This window comes from Rhinolophus ferrumequinum, chromosome 3, assembly GCF_004115265.2.
Source record: "Rhinolophus ferrumequinum isolate MPI-CBG mRhiFer1 chromosome 3, mRhiFer1_v1.p, whole genome shotgun sequence".
NCBI classification, from domain to species: domain Eukaryota; kingdom Metazoa; phylum Chordata; class Mammalia; order Chiroptera; family Rhinolophidae; genus Rhinolophus; species Rhinolophus ferrumequinum.
The window spans coordinates 60,194,212-60,221,386 of NC_046286.1; the positions used below are offsets into that span (position 1 = coordinate 60,194,212).

At 45.2% G+C, this 27,175-nt stretch overlaps 1 protein-coding gene across 1 annotated transcript in view; it reads right to left on the reverse strand.

The window, feature by feature from the left end:
- The window catches only part of BEND3 (BEN domain containing 3), a 31,649-nt gene continuing 4,474 nt past the window's right edge, over window positions 1–27,175 (reverse strand). Inside the window, exons 2-4 of the mRNA XM_033103620.1 lie at window positions 18,288–18,335; window positions 17,052–17,257; window positions 1–5,870 (exon numbers count right to left, since the gene is read on the reverse strand). Coding sequence (XP_032959511.1) covers window positions 3,624–5,870; window positions 17,052–17,257; window positions 18,288–18,324 — 2,490 coding nt within the window. The 5' untranslated portion in view covers window positions 18,325–18,335 and the 3' untranslated portion in view covers window positions 1–3,623. The remainder of the gene's footprint in view (window positions 5,871–17,051; window positions 17,258–18,287; window positions 18,336–27,175) is intronic.

Sequence of the window (27,175 nt, forward strand, 5' to 3'; positions counted from 1 at the left end):
GTATAAAAATTCACACAAACTTGCTATAGAGCATACAATTTCCGAAAATGTCCTGGGTTTTTGTTACATTCAGTTTTCTAAGGATGCACTCAAATCAATGGTAAAATGCAGACATTATGTGATAGTTCATTATCTTTGGTAAAACTATTCTCATTATTTTGTCTTCTCACAGTATGAACTCTGATATCCACTTTGTGCAGGGTCTGCTATCACTAGGATGTCAGAAAAACATTAAGGCTGGATCTACGTGAGGCAAGTATTTCCAAACGGCAGTAACAGCCGCTTGGCCCCTAACCTAGATTTATATGGTCTACCTAAACAGGCAGGGTGAGAGCTCAATGACCTCCAATCAGGGGTCTTGAGACCACCCCCCCAAATCAGGCAAGAAGCAAATATTTGGGAGGAAAGGTGGCAACTGAGGCCATCTCTACGGGAACCCCAGTGGCCTTGCTGTGGTGTGGTCAGGCCAGTAACTCTTACCCTTTAAAGAGCTAATCCATTCACCACTAGTAGATCCCATTGGTCGGTTGATGATTGCTGCTGACATGGTACCCCACCCCCCCAACTTAAAAGGTCCAGGGTCAAGACTGAATGGGCAGGGGCACACTAACGCCCATGACACTAGACATGACTTTATTCCCTGTCAAATGTCTGTCACGTAGACACAGCCAAAGTGAACTGAAGCAGGATTAGAACACAGTACATTCATGACTATCTTATACATTCTTTTAAAACTTACTAACACAGAAAATGAGGGACACTACCACCTATTGTGACCTGCTATTTTACTTAACATCAGAATGTGTCTGTGCTAGTCTTTAGTCCTCCAGATACAAGGCCAAAAAAGATAAAAACAAACAAAACAAGTGAAAACCAAAGAATTTAGATGGGGAGGGGGAAGAGATTTGCCAACAGATTTTATGGAAATTTGATGGATATGACTGAATTTTGGAAAAAAATAAGTATTTTGTACTTCTATTGCTTCATGTACAAAACTGCCCCTGGAGCCCCCCTGTATGGCTGGAGAACTGAGGACACCGTACAGACAGACAGACACGGGACCTGCAGGCGTTTCCTGAGGAGCCAATCCGGAGGCACAGCAAACAGCTCCCAGAGTGTGTCCACCCCTCTCCACTGAAAGAGACTCTAAAATGTGGGGAGAAGAAGCCCTACACAAGAAAAGTATTAAGGAAACCACCAAAATAAGGTTTCCAAAAATTGAACATGCTCAGGGTTATAGAGACATATTTCACTCCTAGAACCCAGAACCTGATGATTTCTTTAATGTGGGTAAATAGGATTTTAAAAAATTATTAATAAATGATTGTGCTTCTAAAGTTGCAGGGTCACATTCCACCGTCTAGAAAGCAGGGCAATTTTCACATGGCTTGGAATCCTCTTGGATTCATCCTAGAGACCAGAACAAATTCCACGGCACCCTCTAGCCAGCAGGGCCAGCAGGCGAGTACCACTGCCATCTTTGGGTAGGGCGTGTGTGTGCATGTGTGTGCACGTGTGTGTGCGCATTTGTGTGTTAGACAGACTAAGGCATAGAGAAAGACCCAGGTAGGGGGCAGAAAAGTGAGCTCCTGGCTGTTCCAGTCCCTTCTTTCCAGGCACAAAGAGGTTGAACTGAGTCACATAGGTCCCCTTCATCTCACTCCAGTTTTTTAATAAGAAATGTGTGTGCGTGTGTGGGTGGGTGAGAGAGTCATTACGTCCCTGTGCATTTCTAGATTTCAATAATTTAGGTCTGCAGTTTCAACAGAAATAATCTGTAAATGACATTTAAAAGCAAATTTACTAAAGTTAGACCACCAAGTTTACATTGCTCAAAATCCTGTCATATATATATATATGTACATATATATATATGCATATATACATATATAAGTATACATGTATATATGTATATATACAAATAAAGCCTGCTAGATAGGTGCAGGCAAAATTATGTCATACAGCCACCAGAACTGAAGTCCTTATCAGCTGTATAAAGATAATTCACAGATTGTTTCTATTATTTCTGCATTTTTAAGGTAGCAAAATACTAAGCCACGAGGGTTTTATGACTATCCTGTGTGATTCATTCATTTTCCAGGTTTCTGGTATAATGCATTCAGTTTGAATTCCTTTCCTTTCCCTCTTAGGCATTTGGCCCCCAAAGTCGGTAGGTGAAAGTCAGGTAGGTGAAGTTTTTAAGGACTTCAACTGTTAGGAAATTTCCTGGTTGGAACTCCTGGAGAATATGGAACCACTGGCCTGAAGCAGTTTGACTTTCCCAGCCAGTGGGGAGAGAAGAGATATGTCACCCTGAAGCCAAGGGACCAGCCAGATGCAGGACAGCAGGACCTTCTAGGGGTTAGAACACAGCGCATTCATGACAAACTGAATGTACTTCTAGGGAGCCTGAGGGGAAAGCTCTGACTGGACCCTGGGAAGGTACATGGGCGCCACATTTGAGATGACCTGTGTCCTTCCAATACCAGGTACCCTCAAGTGGGCCTGAGGGTGTGAGCCGGCCCTGAGGAACACGGACTGGAGCGACTACCCCTGAGGGGTGGTGAAGTCACCACACAGCTCTCAGACCTGGGTTTGGTACACATACACACACAGAAAGTAAACAGTTCTTGGTGAGCACACAGGGACCCATCCTTCAATCGAACATGGAACCAGTTATCCACACACGCTGTTGACCAGGGAAACGTGTCTGTCTGCCCCTCCAACCAGCATCCTCGTGTGGAGAGGGAAGGGGCAGTGGAAGGACACAGCTCAAACGACATTGCAAACGTGTTTCCACGTCTATCTACATTCATATCATCATCATCATCATCATCGTATCACCATCATCATCCAGTGTTCTTGTCTACAGAGAGAGAGCACCACATTCTGCCGAGCACGAGGCAACGACGCACAGGCCAGGCTGTGAGGAAGCCCCTTCCCTCGGCGCTACAGGAGAAGGGAGAATGCGACCATGGTCACAGCGTCACACTATGCCATCCCCTCCACTGCCATCCAAGGGACATCTTGACTCTTTCAAAATCAGATGTAAAAGACAAGGTCAGTAAAATCAGTCTATGCTACCTGAAGCTATTATTAGCTATCATGCATGAACATGGCACTTCTAAACATTTCATACATCTGAAACCATCTTAAAAAGGAATCCCAGCAACTGAAGTCATTTTACAGTACTTCACCTCAAATACGTAAAAGATTTTTTTCTAAGCAAAATGGCCCCCAAAGAGCCCAATGATCTTTCTTAAAAAGGGTTTCTTTTTAATTAGAAAAAATTGATAAAAATGTTAGATGTAAAATGTGGGAAGAGGAACAAGAGAGCTACTGCATTTGCATTTCAAATTGAGGGGAAGGAAGGAACACAGACCAGGAGAGAGAACCCCCTCTCCTGAGGCTTCTCTGCCCTCACATCTCAGCCCTCCCCAAACCATCTGCACCACCGGGAACTCAGGACAAAAGTCGGAAGTAGGAGAGACCAAAGGCAAGGCTTCCTGCTTGTGGTTGGGTGGGTGTTTATGTGTGCAAAAGTAGTATGCCACTCCCCACTAAGGTGCATGTCTGTGGGTACCGTACACACGCGCCGAAAGGCTCAGGCCCCAGGCTGCCTGTCACTTCTCCACTTTCTTGGCTTTCTTCAGGATGTCACATTTTTTCCTGTTGGGGCGGCGGCACCGTTCATCGATGCTGGGGATACATTCATAGTGCCACACCTCCTCCATCTTCTCTACGGGATAGACTGCCTCCACATAGTGGCGGATGAGCCTGAGCCGCGTGGGGTCCAGCTGCTTCTTGTTGCAGGCCCCGGAGTGGTTGTACTGCAGCCGGAGATTCTCCGCCGTGAAGAGTTCGGGAAAGAGCCTGACGAGGAGGCGGGCGGCGAAGTTGCCCACCGAGAGGCTCTGCTGCACGATCTCGCGCACCTCCTTGTCTGACAGCAGGTACGGCGAAGGCACCGGGAAATCGGGCGAGGGAACCACCAGCTCATCCAGAGGGATCTTGCAGAAGTCCTTGCTGCTTCTTTCGGGGGGCAGCGGGGGCCCCTCAAACTCCTCTCGGAACCGCTCGGGGTTGATTGCATAGTTTGCCAGGTCTCTGCACTCGGGGCCTGGCACGTGGACCTTGCGCTGCTGCTGGTAGGAGCGCCTCTGCTCCGTGTCGCGGCGCCGGCAGCGCTCGTCCAATTTGCCCACAAACTCCAGCGTCCAGACACGGTCATTCTTGGCCCGGGGGTACAGCAGCTGCACGTAGTGGCGAATGAGCTTGATGCGGGACGGGTCCAGCTGCTTCTTGCCCAGGGAGCCACTGCAGTTGTACTGCTTCCGCAGGTTCTCATGGGTGAAAAGCTCGGGGAAGAGATGCACCAGCAGGCGCGAGGCGAAGTTGCCTATGGACAGGCTGCTCTCGTAGATGCTGCGAAGCTGCTCCTTGCTGAGCAGGCAGTCAGCGCCTGGTACCTCGAAGTCAGGCTGCGGGATCTCCAGCTTGTCAAAGTCGATGGGCACCAGCCAGATCTTCTTGGACCGCCGGCCCGGCCGCTCACCCTCGAAACTGTCCTCCACCTTGACCACGGAGATGTCGTCGGGCAGGCTGGAGGAGTCATAGCAGTCATCCCGCGGGGGCTCACCTTCGCTGCCCCCATCCGGCCCCAGGCCCTCGAGCTCATCGTTGATGCGCTGGGCGCACTGCTGCAGCCAGGCCTCCTCCTCCTGCATGTCGGGGAAGTAGATCTCTGTGTAGTTGCGGATGATCTGCAGCCGCTGCGGGTCCAGCTCCTGCTTGCCACCATCCCCGTAGCAGCTGTACTGCTCGCCCAGCTTCCGGTGGTCAAAGAGCTCCGGGAAGAGCCGGTGCAGAAGGAAGACGGCAAACTCGCCGGGTGAGGAGGCTTCGTCCAGGAACTCGGTGAGGTCCTGAGTGTCGACCACGTGGTCCGAGGCGATGGTGCTGCTCCGGTCGAGGGACAGGGCCTCCTCCTGGTCTTTGTTGTCCAAGAAGTGGCCAGGGTCTACCTGCTCCGTCTCAAAGAAGCTGGCCACTTGGCCCCCGGGCTGGCTGTCCTCCATTTCCCGCTGGGCCCAGAAGCGGCTGAAGAAGTCATTCAGCTGCGGCAGGCACTCCGCCTGCCACACAGCTGTGTCCTTCACCGAGGGGTAGTAGACCTCCACGTAGTTGCGGATGAGCTGCAGATGCAGCGACTCCAGCTTCCGCTTGGCCGCAAAGCCACAGGCACTGCAGCCACGGGAAAAGTCCACGTCACTGAAGAGCTCGGGGAAGAGCTGCACCAGCAGGCGGCAGGCCAGGTCCCCACCCGACAGGCTCTGGTCTACGATCTGCTTGAGCTCGGCGGCTGTGAGCTGGTACTCGGGGGGCGGCTGGAACTTGGCCACCATCTCGGTGGGGCTCACCTGCTTCTTGATACGGCTCACTTCCAGGGACAGCAGGTCCACCTTGCTGTGCAGCTGGGACATGTTTGAGGAGAGTGTGTTGAGCATGTAGAACATCTTCTGGATCAGAAAGTAGATGTTAGGGTCACCGTCGGTGGCTGTGGCCGCACTGCCACACTCCCGTTTCTGTGGCTCGTTCAGGAGCCGAAGCGGTGAGGGGCTGTTGCTGGGGTTCGCCTTCTCCAAGAGCTCGTAGGTGCTGAGCAAATCCCCTGCAGGAGGGTTCTTCTTCTCCATGATCTTGTGCGAGATGCCATACAGAGGCTTCTTGTAGGACGGGGTGGCCACGTCATTGCAGGGCTCCTCCTCGCCGGGCCACACACTGACCAAGTTCTTGCCCCTGCTGGCCTGCTCCCCATTGCCCTGGCAGGGCGAGCTGTTCTCCCGGTTCCTCATACCTGCGAGGAGTGCCTGGAAAACAAAAAGTCTGTTAGGGGACTGTTCTGATTTACAACACTCAACACGGGTCTGTGTCACACACACAGAGGGACCAAGGTCAAAAGCGAGAGCATGTGGGGAACTGCTTCCTATGCCCCAGAGTCACTCTGCCCATCCAGCAACGCACCAGGAATTCAAACCCACATCCTAGTGCCAAACCTGCTTGCTCTACTTCCGGAGAGGCTCAGGCTAGACCCGAAGACTTTAAATTCCAGCAGGACACCAGCGCTCGATTTCCTGCCCAGAGGGCCCAACAGGAGTCCAAGCACAGATGCTGGCAAGATTGGGCGAGAGCTCTGCTAGGGATGGGAGAGAGACCACGTGAACACGAGGAGCTCCTGTGGCAGCCCTGCCATGGGCAGTTCACCCCACTGACCCAGGCCTCAACTGCTCTCGGACAGGGATAATGACTCCTGCCTACAGCAGTTCCAGAAGGCAGCAGCGTATCCTCCGGTCTGCAGGTTCTAGAAAAGGTGTCTCCATCGGGACAGCTGAGATGCAGTCGTGAGCACAGGACAGGGTCTCGACAGTGGCAGTGTGCTGCCAACTCTACCACTGCCTAGACTCACATCTTATCTTGGATTGGGAAAGGACTCGCCCAGAACTTTCCAGAGCCTGTGCAATTGTGAAATTCTGCGAAGTGATGAGCCTCCCAGGTTTCTAAATCTTGGTCTCCTTGTCGGTCCAGCAGCCCTTCTCAACCGGAATTCCAGGAAAGAATTAAGCTACACTGTCTTGAGGCATCCACTCTATGTAATGAATTAACGTGTCTCCTATGCATCTAGGTAGGGTACTAACTCAACAGAGGTCTGTGAAAGAACTAGCCCCACCAAAAATAATTTCAAGGACGGGTTCCTCAATTCGCCCAAAAAAGGTATACTCTGCAAGTCCATTATTGCTGGACTCCCAGGGAAGCTCAAGATAACCTTTAGACCCAGCAATCCCTCTCCTGAGTATGTACCCAAAAAAACCTGAAAATATCCATAAAGACATATGTGCTCCAATGTTCATTGCAGCTTTATTTACGGTGGCCAAGACATGGAAACAACCAAAGTGTCCTTTGATAGATGAATGGATAAAGAAGTTGTGGTATATATATATATATATATATACACAAAATGCAATACTATTCAGCCATAAGAAAAAATGACATAATACCATTTGTGACAACATGGATGGATCTTGAGATTATAATGCTAAGTGAAATAAGTCAGACAGAAAAAGAGAACCATATGATTTCACTGATTTGTGGTACATGAAACTGAAAACAAGAAAAGAACAAGACAAACAAATGAAGAAACAAAAACTCAAAGACATAGACACTAGTTTAGGGGTTACCAGAGGGTAAGGGGGGAGGGAAATGGTAGATGAGGGTAAAGGGGATCAAACATATGCTGACGGAAAGAGAACTGACTCTGGGTGATAAAAATACAATGTGATATATAGATGATGTAATACAGAATTGTACACCTGAAATCTATGTAATTTACTAACAATTGTCACCCCAATAAACTAATTTAAAAAAACACAAACAACAAAAACAACACAAAACAAAACAAAACAAACAAACAAAAAGATACCCTTTAAGGACCTCAATGCTTGACTCCAAGCTCCATGGACAGCAATCGCCCTGACCTTTGGGAACCCAGAGTTCTCACTACTTTCATTGCTTTCATCAGTAGTTTTCCCTATAGCCAGGCCCTGCACATTTTAAGGGGCTTATTTACACATATACAGACAGGTGATTTTCTACAAACGTTCAAAGGCAATTAATTTAGTGGAGGAAGGATAATCTTTTCGACATATGATGTTGGTTCATCCCACCATGTTCCATATACAAAAATGACCTCAAAATGGATTGTGGACCTATATATAAAACCTAACTTAAAATCTTAACACTTCTAGAAGAAAACGTAAGAGAAATCCTTTGAAACCTTGGTTTAGGCAAATATTTCTTAGATACAATACTACCAGTATGATCCATAAGAGAACAAACAGATAAACTGGACTTCATCAAAATTAAAAACTTCTGCTCTTTGAAGGACACTATTAAAAGAAGAAAAAACAAGCCCAGACTGGAAGAAAATACTGGCAAATCATTTATCTGATAAAGGACTTGGATCCAGAATGCTTCAACATCTCTTAAACACAATAATAACACACAACCCAATTAATTATTTCAACTGCCACTTCAAAGATATATATATATATGGCACATAAGCACATGAAAAGATGCTTCTGATAACATGCAAAATAAAACCACAGTGAGATTTGGTTATATCAACTCCACTAGAATGGGTATAATAAAAAATACAGAAAATAGCGAGTGTTGGCGATGATGTGAAGGAACTGGAATTCTTTTTTTTCCCTCCTTTTTCCCCCTCCCCCACCCCACTCCGGTTCAAGCCGTTGTTTCTCAGTCTAGTTGTGTAGGCCACAGCTCCCATCTTAGCTGTGGAGGGCACAGCTGACTGGCCCATGTGGGAATCGAACTGGTGACCTCAGCATTAGGAGCAAGGCACTCCAACCACCTGAGCCACCAGGTCGGCCCCGGAACTGGAATTCTTATACATTGCTGGTGGGGATACAAAATGGTACAACCACTTTGGAAAATTGTTGGTACTTTCTAAAAAAGTTAAACATATACGGACCATATTATCCAGGTATTCCATTCCTAGGTATTTATTTACCAAGCAAAACGAAAGCACGGGATCATATAAAGACTTCTAAGCAAATGTTCATGACAGACCTATCTGTAAATAGCCCCAAACTGGAAACACCCCAAATTTTTATTAACAAGTATATAAACTATTATATTTGTACCACTAAATACTACTCAGAAATAGAGTTGACACATGGTATTCATGAGGAATCTCAAAGTAACTGTGCTAAAATAAGCCAGACAAACAAGAGGCGACACTGTATGATCCCATTCACATGAAGTTATAGAAAATGCAAATTTACCTAGTGGTTACCTGGGGGTACAGGGAGGATGCAAAGAGGCACAAGGAAACTTTAAAGGTAGTGCTTGATGTTGGTTAAGAGCACGGTGCTCTTAACAAGGTTGCCGGTTCGATCCCCACATGGGCCACTGTGAGCTGCGCCCTCCACAACTAGAGTGAAACAACTACTTGACTTGGAGCTGATGGGTCCTGGAAAAACACACTTAGAAAGAGGAGCTGTTCAGACAGGCCACTCGCTTCATGAACAACGTGACTGTAGAGATGAAAGGAGTGGGTAAGAGCTCAGCTCAACCATCAGGTTGTCCTCTGTGTGACCTTGGTCACATTATGTGACCTTTTAGATCTCAGCTTTCTGTGTGTAACTCAGAGATAAATAATGGTACCTGTCTCACGGGGGTTTTGAGAACTTAATAAAATAATGTACATAAAGCACTGAGTCATGTCTGATCATAGTTAAGTACTTAATATTTATTATTACAATATGATTATTATTAAATAATGTTATTCCCAAGCCAGAGCAGAAGCAATACTTTGGGCCTTTTATAAAACTAGTTGTAATTACTCCCAACCAGTAAACAAGAGGACGTTCCTACAGCACCGGCAGCAGGGTAAGGCACCCCTAGTAGGCTCCTCTTAGTGGTGTTTTCCCTAAAGGCTGCAGGCAGGGGAGAACAGGATGACTGAGCTGAAGGTAGGGTTTTAGGCTCTTTACAAGTTCTTTTGTTCTGCTATCTGACAGAAAGCAGAGGATTAGGCAGGGAGAGAGGGAGGGAGGGAAGAAGGAAGGAAGAAAGGAAGGGAGGAAGGAAACCCCTCCACCCCAACACACACACACACACACACACACACACACACACACACACACACACACACACACACACACACACACACACACACACACACACACACACACACACACACACACACACACACACACACACACACACACACACACACACACACACACACACACACACACACACACACACACACACACACACACACACACACACACACACACACACACACACACACACACACACACACACACACACACACCAGAAACTTGGAGAATAAAGATAGTTGAAAATGTATCCCTAATGCGGTGAGTTCAGGATGGTGGGCCATCATTAGCAAATGGTGAAACTGATTTGATGTATCATGAGTAGCATAAGAAGAAAGAGGGAGGGAAGGAGGAAGTATGAAAGAAAAAAAAGAGACAGGAAGGAAGAAAAAAATGAAAATAGAATAGAAAATACCAGAGTGCACTGCACATAGTTTTGTGTCATTTCTCTGTGTGCATCTATGTACTTATAAATCCATATATGTGAGCTGTATTTCTCTATAACATAGGTTTGACTCTGGACCACTGTTGAAAAGCACTGCCAAAATAAATTCAAAGTGCCTCACTTGCTAATCCCTACAGACCGTAAATTAGGTTTTTAATAACTTATTCATCATTAAATTCTATTACACCAAAACAATTAGGAGGTCCCGTGGGATCATGGAATTACCACGAGGTTTTACCAATATAGAGAAATTTTAATTTGTAATGACAATCATTAAAGAAATCATAACTGCATTAGCAGTGATTTGGAAAAGGGGCCTTTGCTTTAAAAGCGATCCCACTAACATTTTAAAAAGGAGTCTGTGCAAAGAGCTCACCAGAAACGAGCTCACCAGAAACTCACAGGCCATGCAGCAAGGTACATGTTGCAGAGGGAGATGTCCTAATTCATCCCCAGCTAGAAAGTAGAGTACAAGGAAGTTTCTGGGTGAGTAGTCTGAATACCAGCAACAAACAGAAGTCCTGTGACTCCCCTGTGACACAGCAGGCAGAAGGCCTGAGTATATGGGAACTGGAAATCCCCTCTATAACGCTCCATATTCAGCTTCATTAATAAAAATACGTCAGTTACTACCAAGCATGTTAGAAACACTGCCATCAATAGAAACATTTTTGGCTAAGCGGCTTCAATAAAAAAATTAAGTTAAAGTCCCAGCAGAGGGCAACATTCCTCACTCCCAGAGACTTTGGATACACAATTCAACACAAAACACAACACCAGAACCAAAGAGAAAAGTTCTTAGATATCCCCACACTGGTGCCCTGTCAGCTCAGTGCTTCAATTAATTCCACAAATGCTGCCAAGCCGACGATGAGCTGGCTTCATTGGCTGCTGCTGATAAAATCTCTGCTCAGCTGTCTAGGAGTATCAAGAAATCTTTAAATCTGTGCTACTTGGCACTGGGTGTCTGGCTGACACCATTCCCGATTCTCCGAGGCTCATCTTCCAACCATATGGGAACTCTGCCGTGCCAGCATCTATCCTGGATTTGATCAGGGCATTTCACTCACCAGCACCCTTAGACTCAAGAGGGAATGCCCCAATCTCTCAGCAGGAGAATTTGAACAAAAAGAGGTTGATGTTGGGTGATAAGTGAGGGGTAAGCAGACTATTTAGGAGAGATTCCACGTGTCCGTGCCCAGCGACGTCCCAGAGATTGGGTCACCATGGAGATCCTCTACACATCTTCCTCAGGACTCCAAATCCAACAGCAGTCACTGAATTCAGTTCAATGAATGATGAGTAGCTAAACGGTGCCCAGGGAGTCAGCAAACTGGAACACCAAGGAAGCAGCATGTCTTCGAGAATAGGGAGTTGAGAATTAATATAGCATCAACGGCAGACCATGCGAAACACCACCTCCTCCAAATAATCGAGGCAGGGGTGATGCTGACCTTTTTCCTTTTCAACAAAAATTTTTTCTTCATCATCATCATCATCATCACCATCAAATGACCAGAGGTAGTCAGCAGTAAGGGTTGGAAGAGCTCGCTACCACCCAGAGCCAGCCAACAAATATTACTGAGTGGTCACCATCCGGCAGACACTGTGCAAAGCCATGGGCACACGGGAAGAAGCCCGACAGTCTATGCCCTCGTGGCTTTTACCTTCTGGGTCATCCTTATACTGCCACCAATGTATGGAGAGGATGAAGAATGTGCTACCATGCCTGAAAAAATAAGAATCTGGGGAGATACAGCAACGACACAGCAGGGAGAAGAAAAAGATAAGAAGAGCTGGCAAAACATCAGGGCAGGACATCGCAAAGGCTCCTCACAGCATCTTACAAGTACCTCCCAGCCCTTAGGGCCACCAGGGTGTTTCAGTGCACAGCTCTGAATGGAGCCGGCTTCCTGAGCCTCAGGAAAATGGGAATGGCCATCGTACCTATCCGCTATGGTTGTTGTGGAAACCATTATGCATCTCCATCTGGTATCCAGTAACTGACACTTAGGAGGTGTTTAGTACATTTGCACTGAATGAACAAGATGGCATTTCTGTTCTCTAATTGAAAAACAAACCACAGTGACACTTTAGGATTAAAAATAAACAAAGAAACAAAAACCCCCAGGAGAGCAAAGCTAACTTTTGCCTGGCATACAGCTCCTGAAGCTCCTGAATATCGCCCCCACTTCTGAGAACAAAAAGATGATTACCAATGATTACCAATGAAAATGTTGGCTGCTCACCTTCCACATCTGCTGTGTTTGGCTATGAAGGCTTTTCTAGAGGAGGCGCCAATTAAGTCTTTATAACAGCCTTTTGTTAGATTTTTTGAGGAGGGTTTTATTCTTCCTCTTAGTATTGTACTAGATGTCACTCATAAATAAGTCGTCAGCACTGACCCGAGTCTGAACCGTTAGCACCAGGGCTCCCACTCAAACCCTCCCCGCTTCCCTCGGGGTTAGGAGAAAATGGTGAAGGGTGGTCTATGTTCTGACTTCAGCGGTGCTCAAACTAGAGGGCGTCAGATGGCTTCGCTTGGTAATTCCATGTCACCTTCATTCTGATATATGTGGAGGGAGGCAGCTGAATACTGACCATAGGGATGGGAGTTGCAGACCAGGGTTGGGGGCAGTAAGTCAACCTTTCTGAAGGCTGACGTGAGGCAGCCCTGTGCTGGGCTCCTTTCACCGGCATCTCAGTGACCCACACAGTGAGGTGAGCAGTACCATCCCGCCTCACCGGGGAGGAATCAGAGAGGTCACATAAGTGGCCAAATGCCCCACGGTGAACTGCCCCTTTATCTGACTCCAGAGTCTAAGCTCATTCTGGTATTTACTATCCCTATGAGCTGGATCAGAGCAGGTGGGGCTCACCTCCCTGGACGAGGAGCAGGGAGCTGCGTGTGCCACTCCATCCCGATACCTGGCACCAAGAACAAGGGGCCCCATGGCATCCTGCCGGTCTTTTTTAACTTACACGTCTGAGGTTTGTTTGTCTGGTGAAGATATTGATTCTCTCATCATTGGTTTCTTACATGGATTAAATGAAATATGGAATGGTGCTATTTGTTGAGTAGGCACTCAATAGCTGTTAATGTACTTCCTTTCCACCTTTTTCGATTATTGCTTGTTTCAGCATCCCGGTTCCTCTGGTCTCACCCTGCGATGAAAGTGCTTTAAAAAGCCGCAGACACTCCCCATGTCCACCTTCACTCCTGCCACCACATAGGTAAGAAGGATCACAGAAAATTCAGGGGGGGAAGAATAAAGGACTATTCATTCTGAATTAGGACGAGTACCATTTTGAAAAATCAACATATTCTATAATTTCATGGATTGTTCTGAAATCCCCAGGGTTCGGAGGCTATTGCTTTACCAATACATCAACTTATACGAACTGTAAAAGGAAATACTGCCTTGAAATCACATGACACCTTTCTACAAGGCGCTCAAGAATTTCAAAAGGATTATACTTACATACATTCTTTTTACAGAACAGGAAGGGGTGCAGGGATATCAACCTCACTTTCAATGAACAAAGCTAATAAAATGAACAAGGCTAATAAAACACCCAAAATAAAAACCAGGATTAAACATGTCTTTTCCTTTCCAAAATCTAATGGGTTAGAACTGTAGCCAATCCACTGAAAAGTAAACATATGTGACCAATTAGAATATGCAAATTGCACCAATCATCTCAGAAATATTTAAATACATTTTGGTTCCCTTTTCTCTGAACATGTCAGAATTCCTGGATGACGCCAGAAGCTCCGACCCCACCAGATCAAGAGGAGCATTCAAAACTGTCACATCATTCATGTGATGTGTGGGCAGTCCCCTCCACGAACCTCGGTGGAGTGCCAACCCAGTGCCAGATCTTTTCGGACTTGCTTCACATACTGAAGGATTCAACTAAAACACAAATCATGAGAACCTTCTTCCCCTTCTGTCCCCAAGAATATGAAGGTGCTCCCTTCTCTGTGATGCTGGGACAACAAAAATGTAGTGAATGAAGGGATAAAGAGTGACACCATTTGTGCATTGAGGCAGCAGGGCCACCTCGGGCTGTCCCCAAAGGCCACCACCGAGGCTCCACATGGTCAGAATCCCTTCTTGATGCAAGAGCGTGTTGTTTCTTACTGTGGTGGATTATTAAAAACAGCCACACTAGTTCCCCAATCCTGTGTGAAAGCCTCTTTGCAATGTGACTTTGTTGCTCTTACCACCAGGGGTGGAGTCTTATCTTTCCATCCTTTGGGTCTAGGTTTGGCCATATGACTTGCTTTGACCATTGGGCCATTAGCAAATGTGATGCAAGCAGAGGCCTGAGAAGTGTTTGCACTCCAGAGCTTGCCCTCTTGCTCCCAGGAACTCTTCCATGTCACATGAACAAGCCTGGACTAGCCCCCTAGAGGATGGGAAAGTGCATAAAGGGACGCTGCAGTCATCCCACCAGCCCAGGGGAGACCTCAGAAACGGGCATGAGGTCATTGCAGACTAAGCCCCAGCCATGTCAGGCCAAATCAGAACCTCCACCAGCTGGACTACCAAACTGTGAATAAATAAAACAGTGGTTGTTTGAAGTGGCTAAGTTTTTTTTTCTTTTTTTTTTTGTTTTTAAGTGGAGCGGGGAAGTTTGTCAATAACAAAAGGGCATCAATACACTCAACTTCATGTTCCACTTTTTGAACTCTGGCTTTACTTGCACACTGGAAGGAGTTTGTAGGATTGATCATAAGCAGATGACACACAGAAGAAAATATTTTCAAGAGTTCCTTTAGGAACTTATCATACTGCCTCTCAAACTTCTCAACACTTCCAGACTAACCTCTAGGAATCTAACCCATAAAACCACTCACAGACAGGCACTAGGTTTTTGTATATGGATGGTCCCTGTGGCATTATGTGTAATAATACAAAAGTGGAAACACCTAAATATCAATCATTAGGGCAAAGGATAATAAATTATGGTTTAAAGTAAAACATAAGAAAAAGTGAATGGTTAAATGCTTTTCAAAGAAGCTATTCTAACCAACTGGTAGCTTTCATTTACCACAGCAGATACCTCAACAGTTGGGAATCTGAGATTTAACCTGCAGACACTATTTACTGCACTCGAAATCTCCACCCACAAATGAAACGTTCTCCCTTGTCACAAGGTATGCAACAAGTGGCTGGTTTAGGCAGCCAGAGTCATGGGTGAGATATTTCTAATCGGTCCTTTATAAAAAATGTTCATATAGGTATACAAAAATTCAACTTTTTCCTGGGCATTATAGATTTTTAAAAATGTATGGCTCTAGTATTACTCATGATAATCAAAAAGTGGAGCAACCCAAAGGTCCATAAACTGATGAATGGATTTAAAAAAAAAAAAAAGTTATATTCACACAATGGAGTATTATTTGGCCGTAAAAAGGAATAGACGGACCGATACATGCTACGGCATGGAGGAACCTTGAAAACATTATGCAAAATGAAAGCAGCAGACACAAAAGGCCATATATTGTATGATTCTATTTATAAGAAATGTTCGGAATAGGCAAACCATAAAGACAGAAAGTAGATTAGTGGCTGCCAGGGACTAGAGGAGTGACTGCTACCGGGTATAGGATTTCTTTGTGGGGCGATGAAAACGTTCTAAAATTTATTGTGGTGATGGTTGAACAATTCTGTGAATATATGAAAAACCACTGAACTGTACAATTTAAATTGGTGAATTGTATATAGTATGCGAATTATATGTCAATAAAGCTGTTTGAGGGGAAAAAAAAACCCAAATAAATAAGTGTATCACTCAATGTTTCATGATGTGGAATGCAGATTAGTCCTCATTATCGTGGAATGTCAACATGTATATTTAAATTCTGGTGAAAATCTTAACTTATCATTTTGCTAATTAAAGGACAGTTTTCACTTATTGAAGACTCACTAAGTCTCTAAAATCCCAAAATTCCCAACTTATTTAGATCTGCCCTAGCATCTAATAGAGGAGAAATAAAGTGGACGAATAACAACCAAAAGAGTCTCAGGCTGATATGTTCTGGTTAATGATAATGAACCTTGAAAAACGGAGGCTCTTTTGAACAGACATGGAGAAGTTGAAATGCCTCTCTGGGTCCCCCAGAGAGAGGTGGGGGGCTGGGTTGGAGAGCTTGGGAAAATGTTCCAAGAGTTTTAAGAGTTTAAGGTGTAATCTGCTAGTCCCCGGGGAGACTCGCTGACGAGGCAGCCCAGGCCGCCATCTCTTCGTCCCCCAAAGCCACCCTCCTCTCCTCAGTCTTCACTGTTTGTGCACATGTCTGATTTCCCATCTGGACTATAGGCTACTAGAGGGGGCCACCATGTCAGTTCCATTTTCTATCTCTCTCAGAATTCAGCAAAGTTCAATATAACCAGCAGGTAACTAAGGAATAAATCAAATTCATAAAACAGATAACTTAGGGGTAACAGTTATGATACAGAAAAACTCCCCACTTGACAAAAAGATGCACTGAAGAGTTTCTTCAGGCAACAAGCTCCCCTCATTGATATAAAAGACGGATTTGATTTAGGAAAAGACGTGCTAACCCTCCCCTTTCCCAGGAATCTACATTAAGCGTGTACCATGTAGAATATATGTCTGCCATGAACAAGCTCTTTCTTTCCCTGTAGAGCACAGCCAAAGAACTCAAAAGCTGATGCTTATAAAGACCCCTCCTCCCATAATGAATCCAGACACAGACAAGATTCCAGTTAAGGACACTTCTTAGACACTCAAGCCAGAGATGGGACAGCTGAAATGAGAGCTTTCTCATCCCCAGGCGTTCGAGTTGCCCAGATCCCACGAGCAGAGAGATTCAGCGTCTCATCAGAGGGTTAGGAGCCAAGCAGACACGGAAGGGGCTGGGACCTCACCTCAGGAATCAGCCGCCGCCTCTTCACGCTGGGGGCAGAGTCCGGCTGGCCCTCGCTGCTACTCAGCTGCTTTCGCTTGCTGGAGTCCTGCAGGGTGATGAAGACGCTCTCCAGAGGGTGTTTCTCTGAAGACCTGGAATTCACTGAGCAGTCCAGTGCAGCATCTTCAGTTTCCGTCTCCACCTTCACAGTGTTATTTTTCACAACTGTGGCAGAGAAGAGAGAGGGGCTCAGCGGGAGGAACACTGAGCGGCTGGGAGATCAGCGTGGTTCCCTGAGCGACAGGTTGTTTGTGGACCGCCCTTTGACACTACCACTCAGATAATAAAGCGCAGTCACAATAAAACTCTGCCTTCCAAGCAAGCAATTTTTATCTTACCACACTAATGCTATACAATAAAACCATGTTCCAAGAACATTTTGTTTAAAACTGTGGTGGCGGGGAGAGTGGGGAGGAGGAGATGGAGGGAGAGAAACAAATACTATCTTTTTAATAATGCTTTTAAAAAAAGAACTCTGGAAAGACACATAAGATACTTATAACAGATGTGTGGGTGCAGGGGGATGAGAACCAGGGGTGGGAGATTTTTCATCGATTTTTTTTCATTTTGTATCTTTTCATATTTTTGAACCATGTGAATGTATGACCCAATAAAAATATTAAAAATAATTTTAATTGGTTCACAGTAATTATCACAATATAATGGTCTCTACCTTAAAATATTTAATAAGTATAAATTTTAATTGAGAATTATCTTTGAGTAGATGTAGTCACAAAGTGCATTAATATTCTTGTTGGAATATTTTGTGGCTATTCCAAAGCATAGAGTGCCCAAATTTTATGTTGAAAGTGTTTTTCATGATTGGTATTAAGTTTTCTGAAATTACACATGGCGTTTCAAATTTCCAATGTATCCAAGATACGCTGTATTGTTAGGATCTTGTCTTCCATTGTATGAGAGGCTATCAGCCTCAGAACGTTCTATGTTAATTTTACCTTCAAGAAAACCTCAAGCAGCCAAGAAGAAATGAAGCCCAAATTAAACTTGAAAATGCACCTTAAAGTAATATACATATATATATATATACACACACACACACACACACACACACACACATATACACATACATATAATACTTTTGAAATATGATTCTGCTTGATTTTGATAGAATGGCCATTAAATACACATTTTAACCTAAAAAAATAATAATTTTTAATAAGTTTGTTTTTTTTACCTTCTTCTACATCTTCACTGAATTCAGTTGAGTTCATCTTCTATTCCACTAAATGAAAAGACAAAGACAAAGTCTTGATTTATTGCTTGATTCATTTCTTTCTTTTCCCTACCCATGAGAAATTCCCTTCCCCTTCCTACCCTGGCTCCCTGTAACACAAGGTTAAGGCAACACTGCTCTGCGGCATCATGGAAAATCGCATCCTCTTCTTCTTGCTTGCAGTTGCTCAAAGCAGCCAGGCCTTCTGTGCACCTGCTGGGAGCACTTCTCCCAGACTTTATGTGGGTACAACATGTCTTAAACCTTCAACTGAGAGACACTTACAGAGCTAGAGGAACGTTATTTGAGAAGATAATCTTTTGTAAAGACCCTCAGAGTTTGAATGATCTGTTAGCCTCTGCTTTATAAATTCCAGCCACAGAAATGAAAAGGCTGACCAAGGACGGAAGCTATGGATCCTGTGGACCTGAGCTGAGGTCTTAGGACTCCAGGTGGTCTGAAGGGACCTGTGCTGCCCACGACGGTAGCCACGAGTCATATAGCGACTGAGGTCTGGCAATGTGGCTAGTTGAAATGAAGACATGCTCTGAGTGTAAAATATACACTCTGGATTTCAAAGACTTAGCATAGCACAAAGGAATGTAAAATATCTCATTAATAATTCTTACATTCATTACATGTTGAAATGTTAATATTTTGGATTTATTGGGCTAAATAAATTGCTTTATTAAAATTAATTTCACCTTTTCTAATGTGGTTATTAGAAAATTTAAAATAACATCTGTGGCTTGCATTATATTTTTATTGGATGGTGCTGGTCTAGCCCTTCCTTCAGAAACAACTTTCTCTTTTAGAGAAAGAGGCACTGTGGGTTTTTAAAGCTCTCGAGCTCCAGTCTGGTCCAAACCCTTCCTTTTATTGATGAAGGAAGGAGGCAGGCGGGGTGGAAGATGCCCTGTACGGGTTACAGTGTCCGGTACAGAGCTGGCCCCTGACTCCCATTGTCCCAACTGGAATGAAATGGACACCATGAGTAAAAGCACTATTAAGTCTTTGAGAGGCCTCAAATGATAGAACAGCATGTCCATAAATAGTCTGAAGCATAAATGAGGTAGTATCATTAGAAAAGAATACATGTGACAGCCTTTACTAATGACATTGAGGAGCTGTGGCTCCCACACTGCTGAAGAGAACTGCAAATACTGAGTCCCATTTTGGTTAAGGATCACAGGAGAACAGGACTAAGCAGAATCTCAAGAAATTTCTATAGGGAAGAGGGATGCCATCTCCAAAGCGCAGTAAACCACTGATGGAGCACCTGTGAAATGGTGTGTGGCCCCGTTTTAGACGGGCGAGTGCAGTGTAGAGGGGTGGGGCGGTCAGAGGGAGAGTCTGGGTGACCCACGCACAGGACGACTTCCCCCTTCACCAGTAACAGCACCACTCACACAGTGCTTATGACGTGATGCACTAGTCTCAGTGGGTCACAATAACTATATAACAGGCACAATTCTCTTCATCCCTGTATTACTAATTTTCAGAGAAATGGATACGAAAACGTAAGATTTACTTGAAGCTGAAATTACACTAAAAATAATTCCTATTTACTGGATTATCCCCTACCTGGAAAAGAGAATACACAAAGTGATAATGAGGAAAAGTATACAATAAGTCAACTTCAATAGTCCAAGAACTATCTCACCAGAGGTGAATTCTAGCAAATACAATTTCCATTGTATTCCAAGCAAATAAACCTCATGTTATCTGACCGGAGTGTCTCTGGCGGGGCAGGCAGGTGGGACTAGGCAGGTAGGTGGGACTTTCCCACGTGCATGGCCTGGGAAACCTGTAACTATGTTTTGGAAGGAGGGTTGACCAACATCAGGCAGAATTTCAGGCCTTCTGATTCCCAGCCCAGGCCGGGGCCTCTCAAGGAGACACACTTCAGGCTTCACCTGAAGGCTCGAGTGTGGCAACTGCCCTTGGAAACCCGCCACACGGTCACATAACTCATTCCTTCAAAGCCAGGGCAGAGGTGAGCAGCAGCAGAACAGACGGGGAGAGTGAGAAAAGGGCTGGTGGAGAGGGTACAGTGTACAAAACAAATTACATTCTGGAGAGAAAGGGTGGGCAAGGGAGGAGATGGTGGATGTTTTATGTGGAGGGAAAAAGGGTCACGGTGAAGGAAAAACCACAAAGATTCTGGTATTTAAAGGACAAGTGAATCCTAGAAAACAAGTTGATGAAAAAAACACAGCAGACAGAAGCACAAGTGCTGAGCGAGGATGGTCTGGTCATCTAACATTCCACCCGCCCACCCGCGTTTCTCTCAGGAGCAACGCAGAGCCCATTGAGGCTGACAGCGTGGGGCCTGGAGTCAAGGGTTGGGTGTGGTCTCTGCCGGGATGTGACTCAGTGAGCAGGAAGGGTATTTTCTGAACCACCACCGTGTGACACTATAGCAGGCAATTCAGTGAGCACCTGAATCCTGAGCTCCCGTGATTCTCAGAAAATGACGGAGGAGCACACAGCGGAGCCACCTGCAGTGCGAGGAAAGGCAGAGGGGGAGCTGGAAAGGCTCACGGTGGGAGAGAGGTGGGAGGAGGGAGGAAGGGGCGGCCGGCTTCCTGGGCATTCAAGATGCCCAGACTGCATCTGCTTTGGAAAACATCTCCGTGTTCATTTATAGACCAGTGACAGATGCTAGATCAACACAGAAATAAACCAGAACACAGTATGGTCGGCCCCTTCTTTCCCAGCCAGCAAAGGAAGCCACGCTCTTTGGGAAGCTGAGCAGTTTCCCATTTGCAAGGCCTGGAAGACCCACAACTGCAACTGGCTGGTGCAGTTGGGTGAGAGGGGAGGGTTCTCATTAACGTCTGCACCCCCGAACTGCATGTCAGGTGCCAGCTGCCCACGTCGTGTGTGCCTCCGTCTCACCTTGAGCTATTTTAACCTCAATTTCACCTGTAAGGAAACTGTGGGCGTATACCTTAAATATACACAATTTGTATTTGTCAACTATACCTCAGTTAAGGTGGAAAATATTTTTATATCATTTTGATTACGGAAATACAATTTCTGAATCCTGAAAGGGGAAATGGAGGGTAGGTAATTTGCCCTGTGTCACATAGCTGTTGAGTGGCAGAACAAGGGTTCAAACGAAGTCTCTGTGTATCAGCCACCAGGAAAGGAAATACTAAGCGAATCCTCATTCTTTTGTGACGGTTCTTCTGATGAACACAGGGGCCAATTTCCAGCCTTGGATTTCTCGGTCCAATAGCAGCGGGAGCATCCAAATCTCCTTTCGTCCCCATGTAGCTAGCTACCTGGAAAACCAGTCTGCTCTGTGCTTATAAATAGACACTACTGCACAGCACAGAAGTTTCTACCAGAGGGATGTGTGGGTCACTTCAGGCGTCCTGAACTGACGTCGTGACAGCACATCCACGTCAGGGCTGGGTGGCAAAGGGGTGGGTATTGCGTTTGCTACCTCCATTTCCTGGTCATCTGACAGACGAAGGTCACAGGGTTGCTCATCCTGGGTGGATTGTGAGTGTTCAGATGCCGAGCATGCCACAGAAATTCCTTTTGCTACTTAACTATAGGTTATGGAGGAGCTACCAACCACCACAGCTCCCGCCCACCCAGGCTGCTGGCATTGCAATCGCCTCTGCAAAGCCCTCTTATTCTTCTCACCACACGTCTCAAATTGTGAGACAATCCATCTATGCTTCCACATGTCCCTGAAAATCAGCTTTCTCCCCAAGGAGTGGATAATCCATGTCCCTCAAAAACCCATGACCAAGCCCAAGGGAAGATGACTTAAATGGAGGAGACGTGTGCCATGTCACTGGGACCTGTGTAGCTTGCTGCTGCCTCTAGTTGAAATACAACAGGTTCTAAGGCATCAATGACCACCTATGGGTGGGTAACTCTCAAACAGGACTCTTAAACAGGACTAATCTCCAGTGGTTAATCCAAATCCAATAAGTGAAATGCTTTTTTTTTCCCCAAATAGTTTAGGAAGCCTAAGGCAAAGTGACTGTCACTGGTACAGAAAAGTTTTCAATGGTGCAGAGCTTTTAGGAGTGTGTGTAATTTTATTAAAATGCCTCCTAGTCTCTATCCTTCTACATGGAGTGAAATGGACAAGATTCAATTTTCCATGCATAGGTGTAATTCTGTTTGTGGCCGAGGGAAGATTGGAATGTCATTAGAAAAGCCTTCAGTTTACAAAAAGCACAAAAGGGAGGGTAATCGCAATGTTCACAAGTAAGATGCTTTAGCCACTCAAATATCAAACTACAAAGGGTAAGATGCTTAAATTGGCTGCATTAAATGCGATAGCTGGCGGAGCTACCTCTGTGTCTCAGGCTGACATAAGGCTGAATCTGAATCCCGAATATCAGCATGTACCTGGCTTGGGGAAGGAAGGGATGCTGAGGAGGGAAGAAAGTCTGTGAAGAAAGGGGGGTGGGGAGGACGATAAGGAAGTGAGAAGCATTCACTGGTGCTTAGAAAGAACCAATTCTAAGAGATGCCACAAAGAAATGGGAAAGCTGGAAAGATTTACAACTATAGGTCAATTTACATTTTTAGAGCTTATTTTAAGAAAGGAAGATGCTTAAAAATCTTTTTTTTTTTTGGACTATGAAACACAATTCAAAAGGTATAATAGGTACCAAATATCCTTTTATACCTTTTGAATTTAAAAAGTCCACTGTTCTCCAGTCTTGGAGGCAACCATGTTATTTTTTCCTCTGTCCTAGAGAGACATGGTGTGTCTGTGGTTCTCAAAGTGTGCTCCGTACACAGTGGAGCACTGCAGCCAGCTTACACTGGCTCTAGCCCTAACTCCACTACTAGTGGAGTCAGTTGGTAGCTGAAAATTGACCACAGTGGGAGTAGTTACACCATGGAAAACGACACTTTTAACAGCCAGGGTGTTTTATTTGTCTTTTTGGAGAACAGGTTAAGCAGTACATCTAAGACCTTTTCAGTGGGTCCATGAGATTAAAACTAGTTTCTTAATAATACTGAGATGTCACTGGCCTTTTCTCTCAGGTATGGAGAGTTTTTCGGAGACTACACGATATGTTAGTTTGCAAAAGACTGAATACAGAGGCAGATATGAAAATTCAGCTGTCTTCTATTAAGTCAGATATTAAGGAGATTTGCAAAAATGTAAACAGTACCACTCTTTTCACTAAGATTTTTTTTAAATAGTTTTTTTCATAAAAACGGACATTAACTTTTAATAGATTTATTATGGTTATTTTAAATGAATAAATATTCAAACATTTTTGTTTTAATTTCGAACACAGTAAATACTGACAGATATAACCCATATAAATAAAAGCTATTTGGGGGCCTCAATAATTTTTAAGGATCCTGAGAATAAAAGGTTTAAGATTCCCATTCCTTCCTCTTTTTTCATTTAATGTATCATGGAAATTTAACTTCTTTTTTTAGTTTGAGTTCCCCCAGAGGCAGATTTTGAGACAAGGATTTGGAGTAGTTTCTTTGGGAAGAGACCCAGAAGGGCTGAAAACCAGTAAGGGGCATGTTGATGGGCTTGCTATGAGGGAAGGTCCCCTGGCTACAGGCAGTGCTGAGGGCGCTAATGGAGGGGTCCCCTAGGGTCCAGGGGAGCAGAGGATGGACCTACCCCATGCGGCAAAGCTCCAGGGAGGCAGGAATCCTGCTTTGCCGTTCCCTTCAACTCCTCACCACAGGGAAACTCAATGGAAACAGTAGCTGACACTGTACAGAAGGTACTGTGCTAAAAGCTTTACAGTAAACTTACTTAACCCAACAATCCTACGAGCTAGAAACTTGTTAGTCTCATTTCACAAGTGAGGAAACTGAGGCACAGTTTTGGAGCCAAAGGAACCTCAGAGACCATCTGTTTTATAAGGGTGGGACCCAAGGCTCAGAAAGGTTAGGAACATGCTTAAGACGATACCATCAGGAGTGGCCCCTAGTCTCCCCACCTGTACTTTGGAGACCACATGCCTCGCTGTGTGACAGGAGCTGCTGGTGTCCTCTGCACGGGGAATGACCACCTAACAGCACAGCTTATTTACAGGGATCACAACCAACGCATGGGAGGACCTGGAGGATGAAGATGGAACTCTGGGAACTTCTGTTGGAGGGGAGGATGAGTAAACATCAAAAGATAAAAGCAACAGGAAGGAAAGAGCAGTCAGAACCCCAAGGTTAGAAGATACTACATTAGGGTTTCTATAACAACTGTAACTCACATCTCGTAAACACAGGCTGTGAGCCACAGCTGTGCAGACCACCCATGCTTATAATTGTGTGATCTGGATACAAATAATTTTAAACTTTAACATATACCTACAAGACTTGTTTTCCTTTGCGGGGGAGGGAGAGAATAATGTTAATCCAAGCAAATCCTAGGGAGGAAAAAATCTACTTCGGAAATAACTTTGCCAGTGTTAATGGGCATATCTTCATCTTCCTTGTACTTTCAGTTGATAAAGACCAATAACCAAGTCCTTTTGTCACTTTACAGAGCCTCACACACTTGAAAGTTGTGACATGTAGTCACCACAATAAGCAAAGGCCAGAAAGGCAAAGCACCTGGGCCAGGAGTCTTTTACTTCATAGCTGATCTTAGGTTGAGTCCAGGCAGGAACTCTCTGGTCAGACTACTCCTGGGGCAGAGGAAGCCTTCCGTAACCACCAGCCATATTTAGTTACTGACACATTCCACAAAAAGCTGCAGAGAAAACGGAAGGGACAACAAACTCAACGTGACCTGAACTGAGATCATCTTTGGTCACTACTGTTATTCCCATCACACAAAATTGGGAACTCAACTTCTACACATTTTCTCAACACGTGGCTTCAAAACCTCTATTGACAGAAACAGCCAAGCGTTAAATTGTGTGTAAAGATTCAAAATCAGTTGTTCACTACAGGGCTACGGAGCCCCTAACAACGTACTTCTGGGTGCACTGGGTCTATCTCAACTAGGCAATTTTTAAAAATGCCATAAAGCAGCTAGAAGGAAATAAGCCAAAATGGTAATTACTTCCAATTAGGAGGGCTATGGGTGATTTTTTTCCCTTTATATTTTCCTCTACTTTCCAAATATTCTACAGTGAACATGTAATTCTTTGAAAATGAAAAACAAATTTTTAAAAATGAAAAAAGAAGTATAGCGATCTTTACTAGTCAGGTCATATTCTAAGTTATGTCCACAAACAGACATATGCCCAGAATGTAAAATCAAATCATAAACTTTAAAACATTTAAAACACCGATGTTCTAAGAAACAACAGAACAACTGACAAACTAGTGAAGACCTTTCAATTCATAACTGTCCCTGAATTATGGCTTTTGAAGGTATACAAAGCTCCTCAGTATGTGGAGGGGGAGATCAGAAAAAAGTCTCTGTCACAAACCCAGGTGTGAATAAGATGAAAAGATCAGCTTTGAACACTAAGGAAATGTCACTTCCTGGTACGTGTGTTATAGGCTCTATCAATGCATTTGCCCAATACTTGAAATACTCAAAATAAATCAAAATTCACTGGAGGAGGAAAAAAACCACTACCTAGACCAAGTCTTCTGGATCAGGGATCCAAGCTGAATGCTGAAGCCAGGTCCATTAGAGGGTGGTGGCTGCTGGGGAAACTAACGGACGGGAGAGTTAGCAGCTCAGCAACTCAGCAGGGCCTAGGCGCCTCACCTGCTGGGTTTCTGCATTCTGGATGGCAGATGACTGTTACATGTGGTCCTTTCTCCAGGGTTATCGTGTTTGAGCACGGTGGGAGATGCTGTGACCCCTACCTGGAACCCTCCTTCCAGGACACCTCAAAATTGGTCCAACTGAGCAATGGGAGGCTTGCCCCAAGGGCCCTGGCTCCAGGTGGGGCGGCAGGCGGCAGTGGGGGAGAGGGAAGGTTAGGTCTGGGGAGCTGAGAAGTGGTTGGCCATAGAACACGGGAGGAGTTCAGTGAGGTCACTGGTTAAAAGTGGGTAGTAAGGAGTCACACAAGAATCTGACTCGGGGGCTATTTTCCCTCTTAGGAACCGGATGCAAGACCACAGCAACGTGAGCAGGGCACACCTGGAATGACGATTCCTTGGAAAAGCCCTTTGTCCTCACAGGATCATTAGTCTCTTCCATAAATGTCCCACAGGTTTCCACATGAAAATGGTCTCTGGCGCTGTCCATAGGGGGCTGGGGGAGAGATCTGGGGTTCCTTTCTAGCAAGTTCTTTTCAGAGATTTGGTCACTCCGCAGAGAGTAACCACACCTCTCTGGTGGGAGCAGCACTAGGCTAATCGGAGGCACCAGAGGCTTGTGGCTGGTCTGGAGTCACACAGGACAAACAGCAAGCCAGAAATGGGAAGTACTTGGGCTTCCTGAAACCTCGAGGTTCAAATCCCAGCCAGCTGACTCAGGATTCTGTCCCCACTAAATCAGAAATGTCCACTGAACTTAGGACTCACCACTGGGCTGAGGTGCAGGTCCAGGGAGAGCTGGCCTCTGCAGCCCTGACCGCAGGCCACTCAGGGGCAAATCCTACCCAACCCCCAAGTCATGTTTCCAGACGTAAAGTGAAGCAAGCTCTCACCCCTGGAAGGTCTCCTTGAAGATGAGAGCCCCAGGGGAGCAATGTGACAGGAACCCTGAGACGAGGGATGGTGGCTGTGGAGTGCTGCTACACACAAAAGGGAAAGCAGAGAGAGAATGATCAGATCATTTGAAAGGTGTTATTTGTAATTAAACACAGTCAAGGATTTTAAAAGTTCAGCTAAGACCTAACTAAACCTTACTTCACCCTATTCTCACTGTCACACCACATGATCTGACTTCCTGACACCTCTCTCCTGCAGGTCATATTGAT